This window comes from Gopherus flavomarginatus, chromosome 2, assembly GCF_025201925.1.
Source record: "Gopherus flavomarginatus isolate rGopFla2 chromosome 2, rGopFla2.mat.asm, whole genome shotgun sequence".
NCBI lineage: Eukaryota > Metazoa > Chordata > Testudines > Testudinidae > Gopherus > Gopherus flavomarginatus.
In genome coordinates this window covers 161,762,203-161,782,139 of record NC_066618.1, presented here as the reverse complement: position 1 = coordinate 161,782,139, position 19,937 = coordinate 161,762,203, and the positions used below count along the sequence as shown (strand labels likewise).

General features: G+C 43.2%; 1 protein-coding gene across 4 annotated transcripts in view; it reads left to right on the top strand.

Annotated features, from left to right (window-relative positions):
* PIWIL2 (piwi like RNA-mediated gene silencing 2) overlaps positions 1–19,937 on the top strand; it is a 35,665-nt gene continuing 15,728 nt past the window's right edge. The window contains exons 1-16 of one of the 4 annotated variants that reach the window (XM_050939895.1): positions 1–74; positions 437–620; positions 3,606–3,705; positions 3,844–3,985; positions 5,577–5,780; positions 6,909–7,019; positions 7,806–7,923; positions 8,967–9,091; positions 11,694–11,774; positions 12,889–13,002; positions 13,389–13,577; positions 13,843–13,927; positions 14,945–15,034; positions 16,040–16,180; positions 17,790–17,903; positions 18,868–19,056. In XM_050939895.1, coding sequence (XP_050795852.1) covers positions 444–620; positions 3,606–3,705; positions 3,844–3,985; positions 5,577–5,780; positions 6,909–7,019; positions 7,806–7,923; positions 8,967–9,091; positions 11,694–11,774; positions 12,889–13,002; positions 13,389–13,577; positions 13,843–13,927; positions 14,945–15,034; positions 16,040–16,180; positions 17,790–17,903; positions 18,868–19,056 — 1,980 coding nt within the window. In that variant the 5' untranslated portion in view covers positions 1–74; positions 437–443. The other 3 variants (XM_050939896.1, XM_050939894.1, XM_050939897.1) reach the window with 3 other exon arrangements.

Here is a 19,937-nt window from a genome sequence, read left to right as displayed (position 1 = left end):
GTCAGGGCGAGGCGCGGAGGCTTGACTTTGAGCGCGAGAAGGGGGAGAGTCGTATAGAGGGTGTGTCCGGCCCGGTGAGGGCAGCCCCTAGCGCCGGGGGCAGGGCAGGGCCGAAACCCCCATCCTCGAGAGGGGGAGCCTGGGACGGGCTGGCTCCCCGCCCCCCCCGGGGGCGGCAGGTTGGATCCCGTCCCCCTGTGGGGGGAGGGGGCGGATTGGGTCGGGTCCCTGGGGCGGGGGTGCACTGGTGTTACAGCGATGGGCACTGTACATGGAGTGCAGCACTAGAGCCTGACCCTGGGGAGGTTCGTCCCTGAGCTTCCCCCCTGGATGCCAGGCAGGGGGTGTACCCAGGTCCCTGGCCTGTTGGTGACACCCCCCCCACACACACTCCCTTGTACGTGCCTGTGTGCCACATGTGTTTCCTTTCCGGCAGCCTCGCCATGGAGTCCCGGAGGCCCCCTTTCCAGGGCACTGCCCCGTTTTGCATGCCCGGGCCTCAGCCGCAGTTACCTCAGCCTGAGCATCTGATCCGTGGCAGGGCAGTGTCCCTTCCATGTACCCCTAGGATGCAGAAGGTGCCAGAGGAGCCACAGCAGCCAGCAGGGCTGATAAAGCAGGTAAATGTTCCAGTGGGGTACCATCACTGTCAAAGTCATATGTCTCACTGGGAACATCTTGCGTATTGGTTTTTTAATTTGTATTACAGTACTGCCTAGAAATTCCAGTCACGGCCCCGTTGTATTGGGTGATGCACAGACTGGCTGAGCCAGGGAAATGACTAGGATTTCCATAACTGATGGGTTAGACAGAAGGAGATGTTTATCTCTCTTAGGATATGTTTGTTAAAAAGTGTCATTTCCAGGTTGAATAGACACACTTGTCCTAGCTCTATAATCAAGCTGGCATACTAAAAATAGCAGTATATTTGTGGCAGCATGAGCAGCGGGATGCGCTAGCCCTGCCCCAAGTACAACCCCATCCAAGATCCTAGTTACATACTTGGGTGGCTAGTCTGTCATGCTGCTCCAGCTGTACTTCTATTTTTAGCTTGCTAGTTCGATCAGAGCTAGCACAGGTATGTCTGCTTGAGCTGGAAATTACACCTTCCAGCTCCAGTGTAGACATAGCCTTAATTTGTCTACTCTCTGTTGGCCAGCACTTTGCAAAGGGTCAGTTTCCCTTTCCTCTGTATAGACTGGGTGGCTCCAGGCACAGCACACAAAGTGTGTGCCTGGTACGGCAAGCCGCGGGAGGCGCCCTGCTGGTCGCTTGAGGGGGGCAGGCAGGCTGCCTTCGGTGGCTTGCCTGCAGGAGGTCCACTAGTCTTACTGTTTCGGCGGCAATTTGGCGGCGGGTATGCCAAAGCCGCAGAACCGGAGGACCTCCCACAGGCATGCCCCCGAAGGCAGCCTGCCTGCTGTGCTTGGGGCGGCAAAATACTTAGAGCCGCCCCCGTGTATAGATAGTCAGTTTCTCTTACTGTGGTTGTGAGTTATTCTCGCAACAACAAGCAGGAGGAAAACCAATTTTTTTTAAATTACAGAAGTTGTAATAATTGTTTGGGGGGCTTCGGCTGGTGCTAGGTGTGGAACTATCTTTACCTTATTTTTAATTGATTAGATCTTGCTGCCCTGCCTCTCCAAAGTTCCCTCCTGTCATAAACAGATAGTTAAGGGTTAATGTCTCTTTTACCTGTAAAGGGTTAACAAGCTCAGTGAACCTGGCTAACACCTGACCAAAGGACCAATCGGGGGACAAGATACTTTCAAATCTTGGTAGAGGGAAGTCTTTGTGCTTTTTGGGTTGTTCTTTGTTCTCTCTTGGGATTAAGAGGAGCCAGTCGTGCAACCAGTTTTCTCCAATCTTTCTAAAACAGTCTCTCATGTCCAAAATAGTGAGTAATAGCTAGAAGGCAGAATAGTCTTTTTGTTTGTTTTCTTTATTTGCAAATGTGTATTCTGCTGAAAGGATATTTTACCTCTGTTTGCTGTAACTTATACTTATGCTAGGGGGGAGGGAGTCCCTCTGGTCTATGTAAAGCTGAGACCCTGTAAACATTTCCATCTTGATTTTACAGAAATAATTTTTACTTTTTCTTTCTTTAATTAAAAGCTTTTCTTTTAAAGAACCTGATTGATTTTTTCCCCTTGTGTAAGACCCAAGGGGACTGGGTCTGAACTCACCAGGAGTTGGTGGGGGAAAGGAGGAGGGGGGAAGATAAATTCCTCTCTGTTTTAAGATTCAAGGAGTTTGAATCACAGTAAACTCACCAGGACTAGGTGGGGGGAAAGGAAGGAGGGGGAATGGTTTATTCCTCTTTGTTATAAGACCCAAGGGATTTGGGTCTTGGGTTCCCCAGGGAAGGTTTTTAGGGGACAGAAAGTGTACCAAACACCATATTTTGGTTGGTGGCAGCGTTATCAAATCTAAGCTAAAAATTAAGTTTAGAGGGGTACGTGCAGGTCCCCACTTTCTGGATACTAAAGTTCAGAGTGGGAATAAGACCTTGACACCTCCCCTATCAAATATTTAGATTTCATTTAATTGCTCTGGGTCATTTCAACTCTAATCTAAAATGTCTTATTTGCAATGAGACCTCTTGGACAGGATTGGTAGAAGTAAGTTTTGCTCCACTCCTTAAAGAGAGCGATATAATATGCTCATTCATTTTACTCACTTCTCCCTTCAAAATTACAGCTTCTTCCCATCAAGGTAGTCTTTAAGAAGTGTAGCAAAATATGACTTTTGATATTTTAAATTCTTAATATAACAGTGTGTAAGTAACTTAATCAGAGACTTTCTATGACAACTGTATTTCTAGACTGTAAGCTCTCCAAGGCAGACTGTCTCTGGTTAGGTGTCTACGGATCAGTGATAACATTCTTATTGATTAGAAAATAATATATTCACTGCTATTAGTGTTTTTGTTCTAGCTAAGGATATTATATTAACATTAACCTAAACAGGTGGAACTGAATAGCAGTTCTTATCGCTGTGTCTGATGATGTTGACTAGTGGAATAAACTGAATATGCTCTTTGCAGCATGGATGATGTCTGAGCATTCGTTCTCTTGCTCTTAAGAGGCCTGGCCATGTTTCATCACTTACTTTTCTGTAGGGGCTCAGTTGAATGACTAGCAGCCAACTTCCTAGAATGCTACCTACTAAGATGTGGATCAAAAACTTATGACTTTTTATTATAAGATAAGAATGTCACTGTAATTCAACTGGCTTTGTAATAGTTTTAAGTTAAAAAGCTTTAACTTTAGAATTTAATTGTTGCTTGGCAGTTGTGAATGTGTAACCTGAGGTCTGTAGTTTACAAACCTCTGCAGGGAAACCTTACAGCTGCAGCAAGTGGATATTTGTTGGGGAAAAGCTAAGAAAACTCTGCTTTTGGTCTGCTTGGGTTGCAGGAAAACACTGCTGTCAAATAAGCTGCCTCTACAGAGAAATCTTAAGGAGGCTTTCCTTACTTAAGAGAGAGTTTCTTGCATGATATGTATCTTGGAAGTACAGCTAATCATTGAGATTGTTCCGTTTAGGTCTTAATGAGGCTTCTCTGTCCATTCTTTAAAGCTTTATCCTTTGGCTTTCTGCAGGAACCTCTTCCATCTGCCACGACCCTGCATTCCATGTTCCAAGGACTTGGTTTTGAGACAGTCCCGAGACCTGCCTTGGGACGGGCAGTTCAGCCTTTGGGTAAGTTATCCCAGCCTTGTATAAGGTTCTGTTCCAGTAAAGGCTGTTTTGTGGTGTAGTATTTAAACTGATAAAGAAACCTCTTTCATAATTTGGGAGATTTCTTCAGGCATGTTTTGAATCTATCCCTTCATTCAGGTCGAGGCATCTTAGGCAGGGGCATGGGTGATATGGAGGCCAAACCTAAAGCAGTCATGCCAGTGCAACCCACCTTTCCATCACCAAATGTCATGCCAGTTGCGGACAGCAACGTGGAAAGGATGTCGCTTTCTCCTGGCAGGTGAGTAAAATGTTTGCCTGAACTGAACTCTTGATTCAGAAAGAACTGTGCATGTGATGCTTAGTCAGCAATAGATTTCATATACCAGTGAACTAGGCTTGTATATTGCACATGTGTAGTGTATGTAACAGACATTGGAGATGCCTTGTTAGTCTAAACAGCAGGTTTGAAATACTAATGTTCATCAGCAGCACAGGCCTGAATCCCAGCAGGGATGACTCAATCTTTTATTTTGCCAAGGCAGGTAGATTGAGTATGCTGCAGTTTGCCATGTGCTGGTCTTTTGAATGAGATAAAAACAAGGTCTGTCTGCTCTATACGGGTTGTAAAAATGGTGCAGTGCTTTTTTTGTGTGAGTTGAGAAGTCCTTTGATGTCCTTGGCCAGAGTTCTCTCTCTTGTGGTGTTTGATTGGTGATCTGCATACCAGAGGTGGCTGCATTTCAGTGATAAACAAATTAATTAATTCTTGTAGGTGAACTGGGGAATGAAAATGCTCCAGAAATGAGATTTATTAGTATTAACAACTCACAGGCATGATGTTAGTCTTCTTTGTGTCTCCAGGAGATCAGTACAGTAATTGTGTTTGACATTGCCACTCTGGAGGATTGTATGCAGCAGTTGCTATTGGTTGGACTGGGTGATGAAAGAGCTGCACTCTCGTTTTCTTTGTCATTCTGCTGTAGAGTATGTGTAGAAAGAGGGTTGAGGTAGAGTGCCATTAGACAGATTGTCAAGATGTGTGTGGCTCCTGCACTGTAAGCATGACTGCTAGTAAACTTCCTCAGGCTCTTTGTAAAAGGTTGGTGCTGTTGTTCTATCCCAAGGTGAAATAGGATAGGAATAGCAAGCAATTGTACTGATGAAAAATCAAATATACAATCCATGTGGAGGAGCAAAATGGAGATTGTTTGCTCGTAGCACAACCCATAAACCTCTGTTTTCAACCACATTCCAAAGAAAGTCAGTGGAGGACTCAATTAAAACAAGACTGGGTAGAGTTTTGGGAGAATGGACTGTATCTTTACTACAGGCATAGCACAATGGAGCCCTGTTCAGTTAAGCACTACTGTAATACAAATTTATAAATAAGAAGAATGTACCAGGGGGAATTGTCTTTTACTGGCTTGTGGGGAAGGCTTAGATGGAATTTTAACAGCTCTCTTCCATCTACAATGTCCACGTCTCTCTTAAAACTCCCTGTGGAAGAGTCAGGTATCACTGATGTGCTACTTTTATAGGGTTTGGGTTCTGGAACAGGGATACCGGGGAGTCTTCTGAGTGCAAGAAGTCATAGTTGTGCCATTTAGTGAAATACAAATCTGCAGAAAGAAGAAATGACATCTGGCTAGTGATTCACAGGTGTGTCGAGTTTGGTCACACTCTGAGTCTTGTCAGGCTTGGATCTTGGTTTTAGGCTTAAATAAGCTTCAGCCTCAAAACCAGAGGAGTGGAATAAAGACATACCAAAGCCTGTTTTAAACATAACCTACATTCACATCAGTAAAGTCATCTAATTTATAAGGTGGGTGGAAACTTAAAGTTGGGGAAGGGTTAACATCTTTCTTTTTCATTCTTATATATGGATTCAGAATTCTTGGCCGTGGGCAAATGGAAGCTCCTGGAAGAGGAGCCATGTCACTCAGCAGGGTGTTGTGCAAAGTTCCTACAGACTTGACTTTCCTGCGCACAGGTGTGCTTCAGCCTCAGCTCTCACAACCGCTGCTGTCACCCCCCAGGTTTGCGCCCCAGCCAGAAAGTCCTCCACCCACCGTTGTTGAACAGATGGAGAGAAAGTAAGTGAGAGATGGATGTGTTGAGTTGCCTGCTTATTTCTAAACACCTCTTAGATCAACTGGTAGGTACATAGATGCTGTAGCAATTTATGCTGTAGAAACCCCAAGGTAAATCCTCTGTTCAGTGATGTGGCTTGGTGCCTGGTGGACTCATTGCTGCAGACTTTCATGCTGTTGGGGGAAGAGGGCGCAAATATCTACCTCTCATATTCTGCATTGATGCCTTCTGGTATGGGGCTTTGGTCTTGGATTAACAAAGAATAGGACATGATGCAGAGTGGAAACCACAAAGGGGAGGATTTCTTAGCTGCCTTGAAAAAACTAAGAGAAGGGCTAGCTTACTTAGTGAAAGAAACTACAGTATCTAGGTAACCTTTCTCTGAAACTGGTTAACGAAAAATGCTGACAGTGACAGCGTGTGTAGCTTTGTGCAGCTGCTTCCCACTGATAGCTGCTGTCCTACACTCTGACTTGCTAATTGTACAACAGGGGGAGTCATTTTTTAATATATTCGAAGATAGACTAGGCACCCGGCTACCTGACTTAGTTTAGGACTAGTAACATGGATCATGCTGCGGGAGAAGGGTAGGGGACAGTACTAGTGAGCTTCAGGAAGACCCTTCCAGACCAACCAATCCAGATTCTAAACAGACTTCACACAATCTGAATTTACAGTGTTGCAAAGCTGAGCCAATTTTACTGGGATAGAATATTGCTGGAACTTGTCTCTTAAAACTAATATTTTTTTAAACAGGCATTGTGATAAGAACACACTCAGTCACTGAACAAACTTGGGTAGGTCACTTAACCTCTTCTTTTTCCTTAGTTTACGCATCTGTAAAATGGATACCATATTTCCTACGTTTAGGTGGGTGTTGGGAGTTGATGAATTTTTGCAAAGTGCTTTGAGATGCACATGTGGAAAGTACTAATGAGATGTTCTCAGCACATACTAATTGTTGCACAGGTGAAAAATATAGAAGAGGTCTAGGGGTGGTGTTGATGCACTCAGATATATATTTTTTTCTTAGATCCTCAGCCAGTGCTGGCATCCTGCGCTGCCTCTTTGCGTTAATCTAGACAAAACTGTTTTGTGCTTTTGTCTTCCTTCCCTTCATATCTTTACAGAGAACCGCTAATGAAGCAAGGATTTAAAGGAACTCCTTTCCCCTTAGGACTGAACCTGATTAAAATACACTGCAAAAATGAAGCCGTTTACCAGTACCATGTGACTTTCAGGTAGTGACACTTTGCACACTTGAACATCTATCTCAATTAGAGTAAGGTTTGTAGAGGTATAGAAGCTAGTGAAATTAGCAGCGGAACTCATATGACTTCTATAAACTTGCCCTTCTGAATGATTTTCAAGCAATTCCCATGGAGATTTGGAGGACAGCATGCCTAGTGAAAATAGCTTTAATTTAGCTTGATTTCACAATTCCTGAAATTAAGCATTGGGGAACATGCTATACTTTGAGTATCTGGATTTAATTAGAGGAATGTTATGGTAACAGTTCTTCCAGAATCCTTTTGATGGTCACAAAATTATCCTGGAAATGTAACACAATACAAATCCATTCTATAGGCATAAAGCATTAATACTGTACCATGAGCATTAATAGTTACTCTGGAATAGCCACTAGATGGGGCAACAGTCACAAACATTACATGTTGTTGTAGGTCTTCTTTGCATTAAGTTGCCATAGCATAGGATAAGGATTGTGGCTGTCGGTGACACAGTAGAGTTGATTTGAACCCCTGCTTTCTTCTTGTGTGTTGATATTAATCTGCATATTGCACTGATTTTTCTTTTGTTGCAGTTTCATGGGCTTGGGTTTGGGTTATAGCTGTGGCAGGGTTGTGAGGTGTAATACTAAAGCACTCTGAGAGCCTGTAATGGACACAATAGTGTTAACTAGAATTTGAATGCATCCTTGTATTTTCCAAGTAAAAGGATATTGTAGACACTATAAAGCATTCTCTCTCCTCTTCTCCCCACTTTCTCCTTAATTCCTTGACCTGGAGTCCTAATGTGGAATGCAAGAGTATGCGGTTTGGGATGATGATGGAACATAGATCGGTGACAGGAGATGTTACGGCATTTGATGGCTCTATCCTCTACCTGCCTGTCAAGTTGCCTCAAGTAAGACATGATATTGGTGCAGAAAACACACAGGCTGACTCTTGCATGGTGCCACATGATTTGAGCTATTATAGAGTGCCAGAGTGTATCAGCTGAGTACGTGGCTTTTTTTAAAAGTGAAAGTGAAGCTTACCAGTAAAAAATGAAGGTATTTTATCCTGTGACTGGCATATCCTAAGACAGTAATTCTTATGGCCTGGTTTAGATTTACATAATCCATGGAATATGTGTAAAATTCTGGTGAGCACAGAAACAGCTGGTGATTTCAAATGTTTTAAATGGCTTTCCCGCCACTCTCGCAAGTAAAGAAAAGCACACATTCCCCATACGCTTCAGGAACTAGAAAAGGGAAAAATCTGCCTCTAACAAGTAGAGATAATGAAGGGAGCCTAGAGTGTGTGGCAAGGGATCATGGCTTTGGTACCATTCTGTCTCCACTTAGCAGAATTGCTGCACAATTGGCAGTTTGGGGGACCCAGGACTAGAATAGACCAGGATCTTACATGTCCAAATTGGTGTACTTCAGCAGTTACATTTGGGAAGTTTGCACAGCACCCATCTGCAGTACTTATCTTTCAGGAGCACAAAATTGTCATTCACCAGCAGGCAGCACACACAGAGATTTGCTAATATAACTGTCTTGGAAGTTTCAAGACTCTATCACAAAACATATCACTACGAGTCTCCTGGGTCAGAACAAATATGTGGTTCAGCATCTTAATCTATCTCAGGAGCTGGAAGTGGGAGAAGGGGGCTGTGATTTTGCCAACATCACTTCAGCTGGAGCAATGTGTTGAGACCAGATACTTGCATCTCCCCAAAAAAGTTTCCCCTCCTACTAGGGATTATCTTGTATGGAGCAGCTCTTGCTTGGAAGACACTGGATGCTCTCTGGTAATGCAGAGATTAATCCTTTTGGACAGCAGGAAGGACCTGCTGTAACAAATTCTCAGCTACAAGGTGGCTCCAAAGAGTTTTTATAGTTAATGATCTGAGTAGTTTCACTTCTTGCTGCTGTTAAGATATCTTCATCCCTGTACTAGACTGTTGATCTGACGTGTCAGAGAAAGACAGATGGAGCTGAGATCTCCATAAAGCTTCAGATGACTAAAATCCTAGAGCCCAGCTCGGACCTGTGCATTCCGTTTTACAATGTGGTCTTCAGAAGGTAAGGAAAAGTTGAGGCCAGTGACTTGGCATGATGCTTAACCATTGACTTGAATACAAGGCTGCCAGCCAGATGACAGGATATCCCAGTTGTGTAATGACTGTGCTCTACTAGAGACTTGGGTTGCCTTTATTCAGTCTCTTGCTTCTGGGGTTCGCTCAAGTTTCTAAACAGTTGCAGCTCGGGCGGACCGAAGGGATGATTTTTGCCTCGGGCTGTACAATGCTACGTTCCTGGTCTGAAGGTTGATGCCTGAGAAAGTGAGGTGAGGGGGTTGTGGATGTGGAGTATAAAGGGAGAGGGAAATCCTACAAAAACATAAGAGGAGGAAGATCAAATCTTCCAAAGCTAGATAAGGGACCTACTATACATATACCAACACCCTGTTACTACAGGGTAATTTTTGCAGACACCTGCATCATAATCGAAAATCTATCCATTTATCCTTAACCATGTTCAGTGACCTCATCAGTTATTTAGGCATTTATCTCAGACTAACCATCTGCCTTGCCTTCTGATTATGAATGCCCCAGAATCTCTTGCAAGCATCATGACAACATTTTGTATGTGTAGTCTGGGACATCGGAGGTTTCAGTCCCATTTCAAACAAATCAAGGAAAGTCTTGTTTGTCTTGTATGAGAACATCTATTTTTTTTTATTGTGCAGTTTCACCCACTAGACTCCATTTTATTGGCATGGTGTATATAGTTCAGTTAGGCAGATAGAAATAAAAAATTGCTTACAGGTTCAGTTGCTCTTCCCCTTTCTTTGCTTCGTTTTAAAGAACACTCAGTTCTTTGTTTGGTATGCTCTCCCTAATCATGATCCTGCACTATTGTCAATGAATGAAAGTTATAGACTTATAAACTCTAGAACTGGAAGGGACCTCGAGAGGTCATCAAGTCCAGTCCTCTGCCCTCATGGCAGGACCAAATACTGTCTAGACCATCCCTAATAGACATTTATCTAACCTACTCTTAAATATCTCCAGAGATGGAGATTCCACAACTTCCCTAGGCAATCTACTCCAGTGTTTAACTACCCTGACAGTTAGGAACTTTTTCCTAATGTCCAACCTAAATCTCCCTTGCTGCAGTTTAAGCCCATTGCTTCTTGTTCTTTGACTCCACTGGATGCAACTCCATTGCAACTCCACTGGATGCAAGATCAAGACCTATGGAGGGCTGAGGAAATTAACCATATTTTGGTTCTTCAAAGAAATTGAATGAATGTTTTTGTCCAATTGCTTTTATTTTTTCTTCTATGCTGAAGTTTCACAGGGTTGTTGTTTTATTCTGGGAGGTTCTATTTGTATTCCCCAATTTTCTTTGAGTTTTCCAATCTCTTTAAAATGAGTAAAATAACTTTTTATTTAAATGGGCATTGGTAACTTAATTTTAAATATATATATTTTTTGAGGCGAGGGAAAGCTGTAAAACCTAATGACTAAAGTGCTGTCATGAACATTTACAACAAAAGTCAATTAAGCCATTGTTTCGGATTTAAAATTTTAAACCATTCCCTTCCAGTGTGTTTGCAACACAAACATTGCACTATTGGGCTAGTGCATGAGAACCTGAAAGTGAAGCCAGCTATCTGTTTTCATTGCCCTGCTTAAGAGAGAGAGGCAAAAGTGAACAGTAGTTTATTGATGAAATGTTGATTAGACTTGGAAATTCTTTCAGTTTGAGTAATCTTAGGCGGTGGTAGAAACCCAGATCAGATTAATCTATACATAATGGTTAACCAAATGAATACAATGACTTAAAAGGCTAGTTTCTCCATACGCAAGCTATTCTAAAAAGGGAACCTGCAAAGGGAAGGGAAATGTGTTTTGGGGGATTATTGGGGAGAATGTTTGCTTGCTTTCCGATAAAAGCCTGAAGTTTTGTGTTTTTCCAGAAAAGTTTTATATTGGAAATTCAGGCCTTGTCTGCTCTGTCTTTACTGGAAAATTCTGTGGTTAACTAGAGAACTCATAGTATTATGATACTCCAGGAACCAAGAGACCAGAACCTGAGCAAGGGAGAGAGACCTGATTTTTAGTCTCTGTTTTAAACGTTTTTGTTGTTGTTGACACCAATTTAACACAGACACTGACAAACTTCTGGGAGAGAAGAGAATTGTTTTGAAAGATTCAGCAACGCTCCTTTTCCCCCATGCCCTCATCTGAGGTCTGAGAAGTCTCCCACTCCAGTTCTTTAGTCCTTCAGCAAAAACTGGGGAGGTGACATTCCTAATATATTAAGATAAAAGAACAGGCAAGGGGGAAAAATTTAAAAAGCAAGCTGAAACCTGTTTCAGGTGTCTTGCCTCAAAGAAAAAAAGATGCATACATATTCCTTTTCCTTGGCAGACGGGCCGTTACTTTTTTTTTTTTTTTAGTGCATATAGGAGCCCAATCTTGCAAAATGGAGTTTTCTCCATTCATATTGACTCCATTGTGTGTTGAGGATACTAAGCACCTCACAGGATGAGACCTTTAATAACTGTTTTTGTGGTGTCTCCCTAATGGTGTAAGCTATGCAATGCAATTTTATTGGTTACATTTATCTATCCTAGCCCCTAGAATCCTATAATTATCCTAGTTTTCTATTCCAGGGTGATGAGGATTTTAGATATGAAACTTGTTGGGAGAAACTTCTATGATCCCACCACTCCTACAATGCTGCAGCAATATAGGTTAGTACTATTATTTGTCTCCTATTGCCATGGTACCCATGCACCTTTCAATACTTAAAGTGAATAAGAGGGAGAAGAGCCTGTCCCTTCAGTACGTTAGTCTAACTAGCTGCAGGATGTGTGCAAATATTTAACATTCTAAAGGCCTGATTTGCAGAGGTCAAGCCCTGCAGTTGTGGGCTGTTGGCAGGAATGGGTTCTATAGATGAGGACTATTGATTGAGAACATCTTCCCAACTGACCTGGGGGGAGGGAAACTCCAGAAACTGACTTTGGAAATGTCCAAAGAGAACATACGGGACTCGACAAAAGGAGAGGAACCATTCACAGATGATTATTGTTCGCATTGTGGTAGTACAAAGAGGCTTCAGTCTGGATTGGGAACCTATTGTGATGGTGTTCTGGATGTTCTACAGATTTAGAGGCAGATATGGTCCATGCCTGTAAATTTACAATGTGTGCAGGCAAAAGTAAGACAAAAAAACAATCTGGAGAGAGTGGTGGTTGGCTCACATTCTGTTTCCCACCTTTATGGCTTCTTCTGAGCAAAAGGCATGCCCCATGGCAGTCATGTCATGAAAAATCCTTCATTAATCTCCATCCTCATTCAGTGTGAGTAACTCAGGACAACAGTGTCTGTCCTGTCCCTTACTGGTGGCTTAGACCACTTACAGAGGTTTGAGTCTGCTACTGCCTCTGAGCTAATGCTTTTGGATCCTGAGGTCACAGGTTCAGTCCTTTCAGACAAACCGACCCAGGCTCCACACTTGGGCTACTTACTGTATTGGTAGGCCTATCATCATTGTATTTGAGCATCTCAGGTCTAGAAACTCAGACCTTTACAGCAAGGCCTTTGCCACGTACGTTGTCTGAATGCTGAGGTTCCTGTCTAGTCATTTTTACTTGAAAAAGACTGCTTATTTTTTGATCTGCAGTTCAGAGATTTTAGCTGAAATTCTACCTGCTGACTAGGTTAAATGTATTCCCTGTGTTGTGCTTGCCTTGTGTTCACTGTACATTCTCACTGGTAGAACAGCTCTTAGTCATATACTGATATTCCCTATGACTTTTTTGGATGAGCATCCTGATTTGTATGCAATCTGTTTTTCCAAAGGCTGCAGATATGGCCAGGTTACTCAGCCAGTATCCGGAGGACGGATGGAGGTCTCTTCCTGTTGGCAGACGTCTCCCACAAGGTTATCCGGAATGATTCTGTCCTGGATATAATGTGAGTAAGAAAAGAGAAATCAGAATTAAACATCTTGTGGGCTCAGAAAACAGTGGTGGTGCATACAAAGAACTGCTGTTTCAGTAAGTATGCCATGAGGAATAGTTCTCTGAAAGGGGGGATCAGATGATCCCATAGCATTGTCCTTTGAACCTCCCAGAAGGTTGGTTTCAGACAAGTGCAATTGAGTTAGGAGTCTAAGCATTGTTGTTGTGTATCTTCTGTTTCGTTACAGAGCAGTTACAGTACAGGTAGTGCAAGCTTCCCCCATGCTGTCTTGTTAGTGCAATTCATCCGTGAGCTAGAGAATATAATAATTTATAGTTCGTTCTTGTATAAGAAGATGGTTGAAATCTGAGAGCTTTCATTCATCCTTCTCCACAAAGGCATGTAATCTACCAGCAGAGAAGAGAGACCTTCCAGGATGAGTGCACCAAGCAGCTAATTGGCAATATCATCATTACCCGTTATAATAATCACACGTACCGTATTGATGACATTGACTGGAATAAGACTCCAAAGGACAGTTTCACCATGTCTGATGGGAAAGAGATCACCTTCATAGACTATTACAGGTAGACACTTCTGTATGTGCCACACAGAGGGCCATGTTGCGGGAAGAAAGAATCTGATTAGTAGCTAACATTGAACAGGAAACCTCAGTTTGTGTGCCTCTGGAGCATTGCCTTACGTTAACTTTAATGAAGATGTAGTCTGACCCCTCAGACCTCATCTCTAGCTCTGTTATGACAGAGCCTCTTCTGCAGTCTGTGAGCTGAGCTTGTTGCTCTGGTATCAGGAAAGTGCTTCTTTAAAATTGTTCCCCAACTCCTTTTCCAGCAAAAATTATGGTATAACAGTCAGGGAGCTGGACCAGCCACTGCTTATTCACAGACCCAATGAAAGGCGGACTCCCCAAGGGAAGGTGAGTTGTTTTTGCAGCTGGAAAGTCTAGTAGTGGAATTTCAGCACCAGATTCCCAGTGATAGGTTGGCAGCCTTGGATTGTGAAGGGGTCTACTCACAGGCAGCAGCATCCCCTTTGTGCCCATGTGCCACAATCCTGGTATAATGGGTGGACCACTTCTAGGAGTCAAGAGTTCAATCCCCATGGCCTATTCAGTTTTGACCTCTCTGCTGAGGCCAGTTAGTGCCAAATGTGGTGGCCCCTTAGACAGAGACTGCCCCCACCCGAGTCCTCCCATCAAACCATCCAAACAGTTATTTGATAAAGCAACTTCAGTCACTGTACTGAAAATTCTCTCATTACCAGTCCTCTCAGCCATCCAGGTTTCCTTCTGCAATTGTACTGTGGCTTCTTTTAACTCTTCTGGTGTCAACGGTTGGTTCTGCTTGATGTATGTCCTTATCATAGTCAGAAGTGAATTGTTTTGCAGCTTCACCAAGTCATAAGCCTCAAAGTGTTCACTGACCTGCTGTTAGTTAGGAAGGAACCAATGGGGCCAGGCAAAGTACACCTCTACCTCGATATAATGCTGTCCTTGCGAGCAAAAAAAATCTTACCACATTATAGGTGAAACTGTGTTATATCGAACTTGCTTTGATCTATCGGAGTGCACAGCCACGCCCCCGCGGAGCACTGCTTTACTGCGTTATATCCAAGTTCGTATTATATTGGGTGACGTTATATCAAGGTAGCGGTATATGTCCAAACTCTGGTCCACATGCACCCATTTGAGCCCCATCGACGGCAACTGGGATATCAATAGTGGCAGAAATGGTCCCTTAATGTTACTAGGAACTAAACCTGGGACGCACTTGATTCTATTCTCTCTTTTTCCAGCAGTATAAGCTCACCCCTTTTTTGCTTCCCCCAGCAGTAGCAAGGGCTGGTAGTATTTTTCTTGTGCATGATATGGCTGGGAGCAACTCACCAGGCAGTATGTGTATGTTAATGTGTACTGGCTCCCCTTTCCCTTCAGCTTCAGAGGGGTGAGATTCTGTTGCTGCCAGAGCTCTCCTACATGACCGGGATCCCTGAGAAGATGAAGAAGGACTTCAGAGCCATGAAGGTTGGAGCATTGCTGCCGCAGGGCAGGTCTTCAGCCCCCACGAGCAGACATTTCTTGTTGCTTATGTCCTCTGCTCCGCTCCCAAGACTTGCAAACTAGCACCCAGTTGGTGGTTTATCAGAGTGAATCTAGAAGCCAATTCATACTAGATCTGATTATACTAAGCACTTTAATGCAACAACATTCATATTGATGTCTGTGCACCCTACCCTGCCTTTCCTGTCATAGGAGATACAGTGCAGTGAGTTGACTGCATGGCCAGTTCTGAGGGTTAAACTCTGCACAGCCATTGGCTTGGTCTTCTCAAACCTATTTTCCCTCTAGTGTTCTGCCATAGCCCAAATTTAGAGATTTTAGGCTGAGCCCTGAGATCTGTCAGGCATTTGCAGGATTATGGGCTTATTTCAACGGAGGGGATTGGAGTTGTTAAAGGAGCTGGGGAGTGGGTATGGGTTAGCTTGGGGGGTAGGACTTGGGGGGTAGGAGTTGAGCTGTACAAGAGAGAGAACATGTGGCAGGGAAGTTTGAGGAACTTGCAATGTCTTGTAATTGCCTATAAATGTAAGGCACCTAGGTGCTTGATAACACACTATTATAAACATCTAAGTAAGCAAATCGCCAGATATTGTGTAATGTGGCTCCAGATAAATGGGATTCAGTAATCACTGTCCTTCCTCCTTTGCTGTAAGGAGTTACCTGGGAACAACTGGACCAGTACTTGCATTTTGCCACACTCTGATCCTCGAAGCGTATGACTTATTCCTAAGCACATAGCTTTTTTTATGTCACTGTCAGCGTTGTCTATGCTTATATACCATGCTGCTGTGTGTGTGTCATGACTTATGAAACTGCAGCTGGGTGTCCTTGTGTCAGTGGAATAATATATGATATCATCCTGAAAATGATTGCTTATACAAGTCAAGGTCTGATATCGATACAATTCCACCTCAGGATAGCAACATTCTCAGATGTGACTTCTTTTGTTCCCTTACCCAACCTCTCTAGGACCTAACCCATCAAATTAATCTGAGCCCTAAGCAGCACCACGCATCTCTGAGGAATCTCCTGCACAGGATTGAGGTGAATGAGGCTGCCAGCAAGGAAATGTCACGATGGGGACTATGTTTGGACAAGGATGTGTATAAGGTAAGATATATTTCCCCTCGTACATGAGTATTATCTAGTGCTTAGAGCAAGAGACTGGATAACAGGGCTCTTGCACTCTATTACAGATTCTGCCACTGGCTTGCTGTGGCCTGGGATGAGTCATTTAACCTCATTGTCTCAGTTTTCCCATCTATAAAATAGTGATAATACTTCATAAGGGTGAGGGGGTTTAATGTATTTGATAACATGAGAGGTGCTATTGAAAGGCAGATTATTGTCACCCGTTGGAATTCTTTAAGGGAAGTGGTTACTTCCTGCGTCCTAATGACTCTAATGCTGTAAGACTATGTAATGTCTGTCTTCCTCTTCAGAGCAAACACTGCAGATCTTATCCATCTGTAACGGTGACTTAGTAAAAGCATGTGTGAATTCCATAGCGCACAAGACCAGAAGCAGGTTCTGAATGGTGGGGATGTGGCATATCCTCTTGTGATACATGTGTACCACACTGCCAAGGGGACCATATGGCATTTGGTCACCACACTGTATTCTCTTATACCCACAACAAACAATTGTCTGGCTTCCTGGTGCAACCACTGGAAATCAGCCGATTTAGCTAACTATAGAATGTCAGTGAATTTAAAAACCCAACATGTTTTATGTCCTCCCATTAACTCCTAGACTAAGGGTACGTCCAAACTACCTGCCATATCGGCAGGTAGCGATCAATGTTTCGGGGATCGCTATATCGTGTCTCATCTAGACGCGATATATCGATCCCCGAACGTGCTCCCGTTGACTCCAGAACTCTACCGGAGCGAGCGGCAGTAGTGGAGTCGATACGGGGAGTCACGGACGTCGATCCCGCGCCGTGAGGACCCCAGGTAAATCGATCTAAGATACTTCAACTTCAGCTACGCTATTCACGTAGCTGAAGTTGCATATCTTAGATTGATTACCCGCCCCTCAATGTAGACCAGCCCAGAGACGGAAAAATCCCTTGTAGGTGTCACTCCCTGCTAGTGCTGCGTTGTTCCATATGCTATGTTCAAGTGCTCTGTCAATTCATTGATCTTTACTGGATCCTGTTCTCCATCAACTTTGCATATAGCTGAAAACAAAACTGTACCTTTTACTGTCCCCTTTCCTTATTAACAAAAAGTGCATTTAAGTGATGGTGGAATGAGAGATCCTCTCAGAATGCTTACACGCAAGGGCCAGCGTGCAAAAAAACAAAATGAAAAACCTTTAACTCTGGCTTTCCTGACTTCTATGCAATTTGATTAACAGAGTTAAGGTTAAAGCTTTGATATTAATAATCTAGATTTTTCTTTCCCGTGGCAATACTTTTGACTTTTTAAAAAAAAAAAAAAAATTCATAAGCGTTAAGGCTCAGCTTAGACATAAATTAACAATACACAGTTCAGTTGACGCTATTTACATACCCTTCATTGGAAGAACAGTAGGAAGAAAGTCTCCTTTCCCTTCCATGTTGATGTATTTGGCAGTGGTATACTGCACTGCATGAAGCAAGATCACATGAAGTACGCATACTAGAAAGGCAGAGGGGACTTCAGCAGCGTTTCCTGATGTCTGCAGTATGCATGTATACAACAGTTGCATATGGCTCTTGTTCTCTTCTCTTCAGACACAAGGGCGCGTTCTCCCCATGGAAAAAATAAACCTGAGGACCAGCTGTTTTATGACTTCTGAGGACCTAAACTGGACCAAAGAAATAACAAGAGAAGTCGCCATCTCTACAGTAAATTCCTTTGCAGACAGAGAGGTTGCTTTCCAGTACCAGGAAGACAATGGAGTAGCCTGTTCAGCTGGTTGTTTTGTGTGCATGTGCGGTTTTTTTTTTTTTGTTTTGTTTTTTTTTTTTTTGAAAGTGTCCCTTTTGATTTCTAAATTGAGACGGTCACAAGCAGTATTGGTGCTGCCCGACTGTTTCTGTTCCTGCTGGACATGGAGTTGAATTTTTCCAAGGCACCAGCTTTGTTAACATTGGCAATGGTTGTCTTTCCAAGGTGTTAGTGGGAAAAGTCCTTCCTCAGAATATGCATGCTCATTGAAGTGTCTAGTTAGGAGAAAGATGTTCAGAAGTGCTCCATCTGGAACTAGAAGTCAGGATCCTCTCTTTTTATCACTTAATGCAATTTTTTTTTTTTTAATTTTCTCCTCCTGAGCTTGTGTAGATTGAAGTACACGGTGAGTCTGTGCTGCAGGAGAGCAAGGAGCAGGGCCTCTGGAAGCTGACTGTGCAGTGCAGATGCACATTTTGTCTGCTTTCTGGCTGTCTTACCTCAAATTTGGTGGGATATGAAGGCAAGACGTTTCTAATAGCTGGGTCTTCTGTGTCCTTTCCTTGGGGTGACCAGACAGCAAGTGTGAAAAATCGGGATGGGGGCAGGGGGTAATAGGAACCTATATAAGAAAAAGACCCAAAAATTGGGACTGTGCCTATAAAATCAGGACATCTGGTCACCCTACCTTTCCCCAGCTCTTCCTTTGATTAGCTCTTTGACTTTGGGCATGCCACTTAATTTCTCTATGCTATGATTTCCTCATCTGTAAAACAGAAATATATCTATTTTGTTGGGTGGGTAGTGAGGCTTTATTAATGGCTTGGTAAGGTGTTTTAAGATCCTTGGGGGGAAATCACTACCACCTTCACTTATACAGGCTATATGATGATGATGTTGGCTGTCTGGTTCTGCTCCTAGATTCCCATGCATTACTGGGCATTGTTTTATCCAAAACGGGTCGTGGACCAAGCACGAGAGTTGGTCAGCATGCTAGAGAAGGTCTCTGGCCCAATTGGCATGCAGTTAAACCAGCCCGCCTGGGTGGAATTGAAAGATGATCGAATAGAGACCTATGCCAGGACTATCAAATCCATCTTGGGCACTGAGGTAATCTGGAGGAAGGGACAGAGTGAATGGGGTTTGGGTAATCCTATTTAGAAAGCTTTTCAGTTGGCATTCTAATATCTCTCGGAGATTGGGACACTCTGATTGCACATATGAGAAATGTATTTATGAATCTGTCCATTTGGGAGGATTCTTTAAAGTATCATCCATGGACAGACGTGCGCATAGCGTAGTTTCCTTGTGTTTCTTGTGTGTGCGCCACATTTCCGTTGGAGTCTGTAAGGAGGGCTCTTGTAAAGCATTGACTGTTGGCTTGACGTCTGTTAAGTGATACGTAAGCCACCTGAGCGATCATGGCTACAGTATGCCTGGTCCTGCCTTGAGGTGGGAAGAAGCTGCACTCTGCTGTGTGTCTCATTTCTGCCCTTTTAGTCATGCCTCAGTGGGTCACAACTTAGAATGCCACATTCAGAACAAACCCCTGAAAAATAGGGCAGACTGGTGGTTATTCTATCATTGGATTACACCAAGCCAGTGACAAAAGTAAACTTCTGTCTCGCCATGCTATTTAACAAGAAGTCAAAAATGCAGTCTCCTTAGGCATTCCAGCCCTTATTTCACCATCTAGACACTGGACTCTGAGTGGTTATTGAAAACCAGTTTTATCACATATGGTGTCCTCTTAATCCCAGGAGATCAGACACATAGCCAGATAAATATGTAACTCAGATCTTACCCAATAGTCATGCTGCTGCCAGTCTTCTAGTAACTAAAATCTAAACGTTTATTAATAAAAGGAAAAAAAGAAGAGAAGTTGTTAATGGTTAATAGATCATATACATACAATAATTGCAAAGTCCTTAGATCGGGTTTGTAGCAGTGATGGTACAGATGGCTGGCTTGTAAAATCTGTCTGGTAGCTT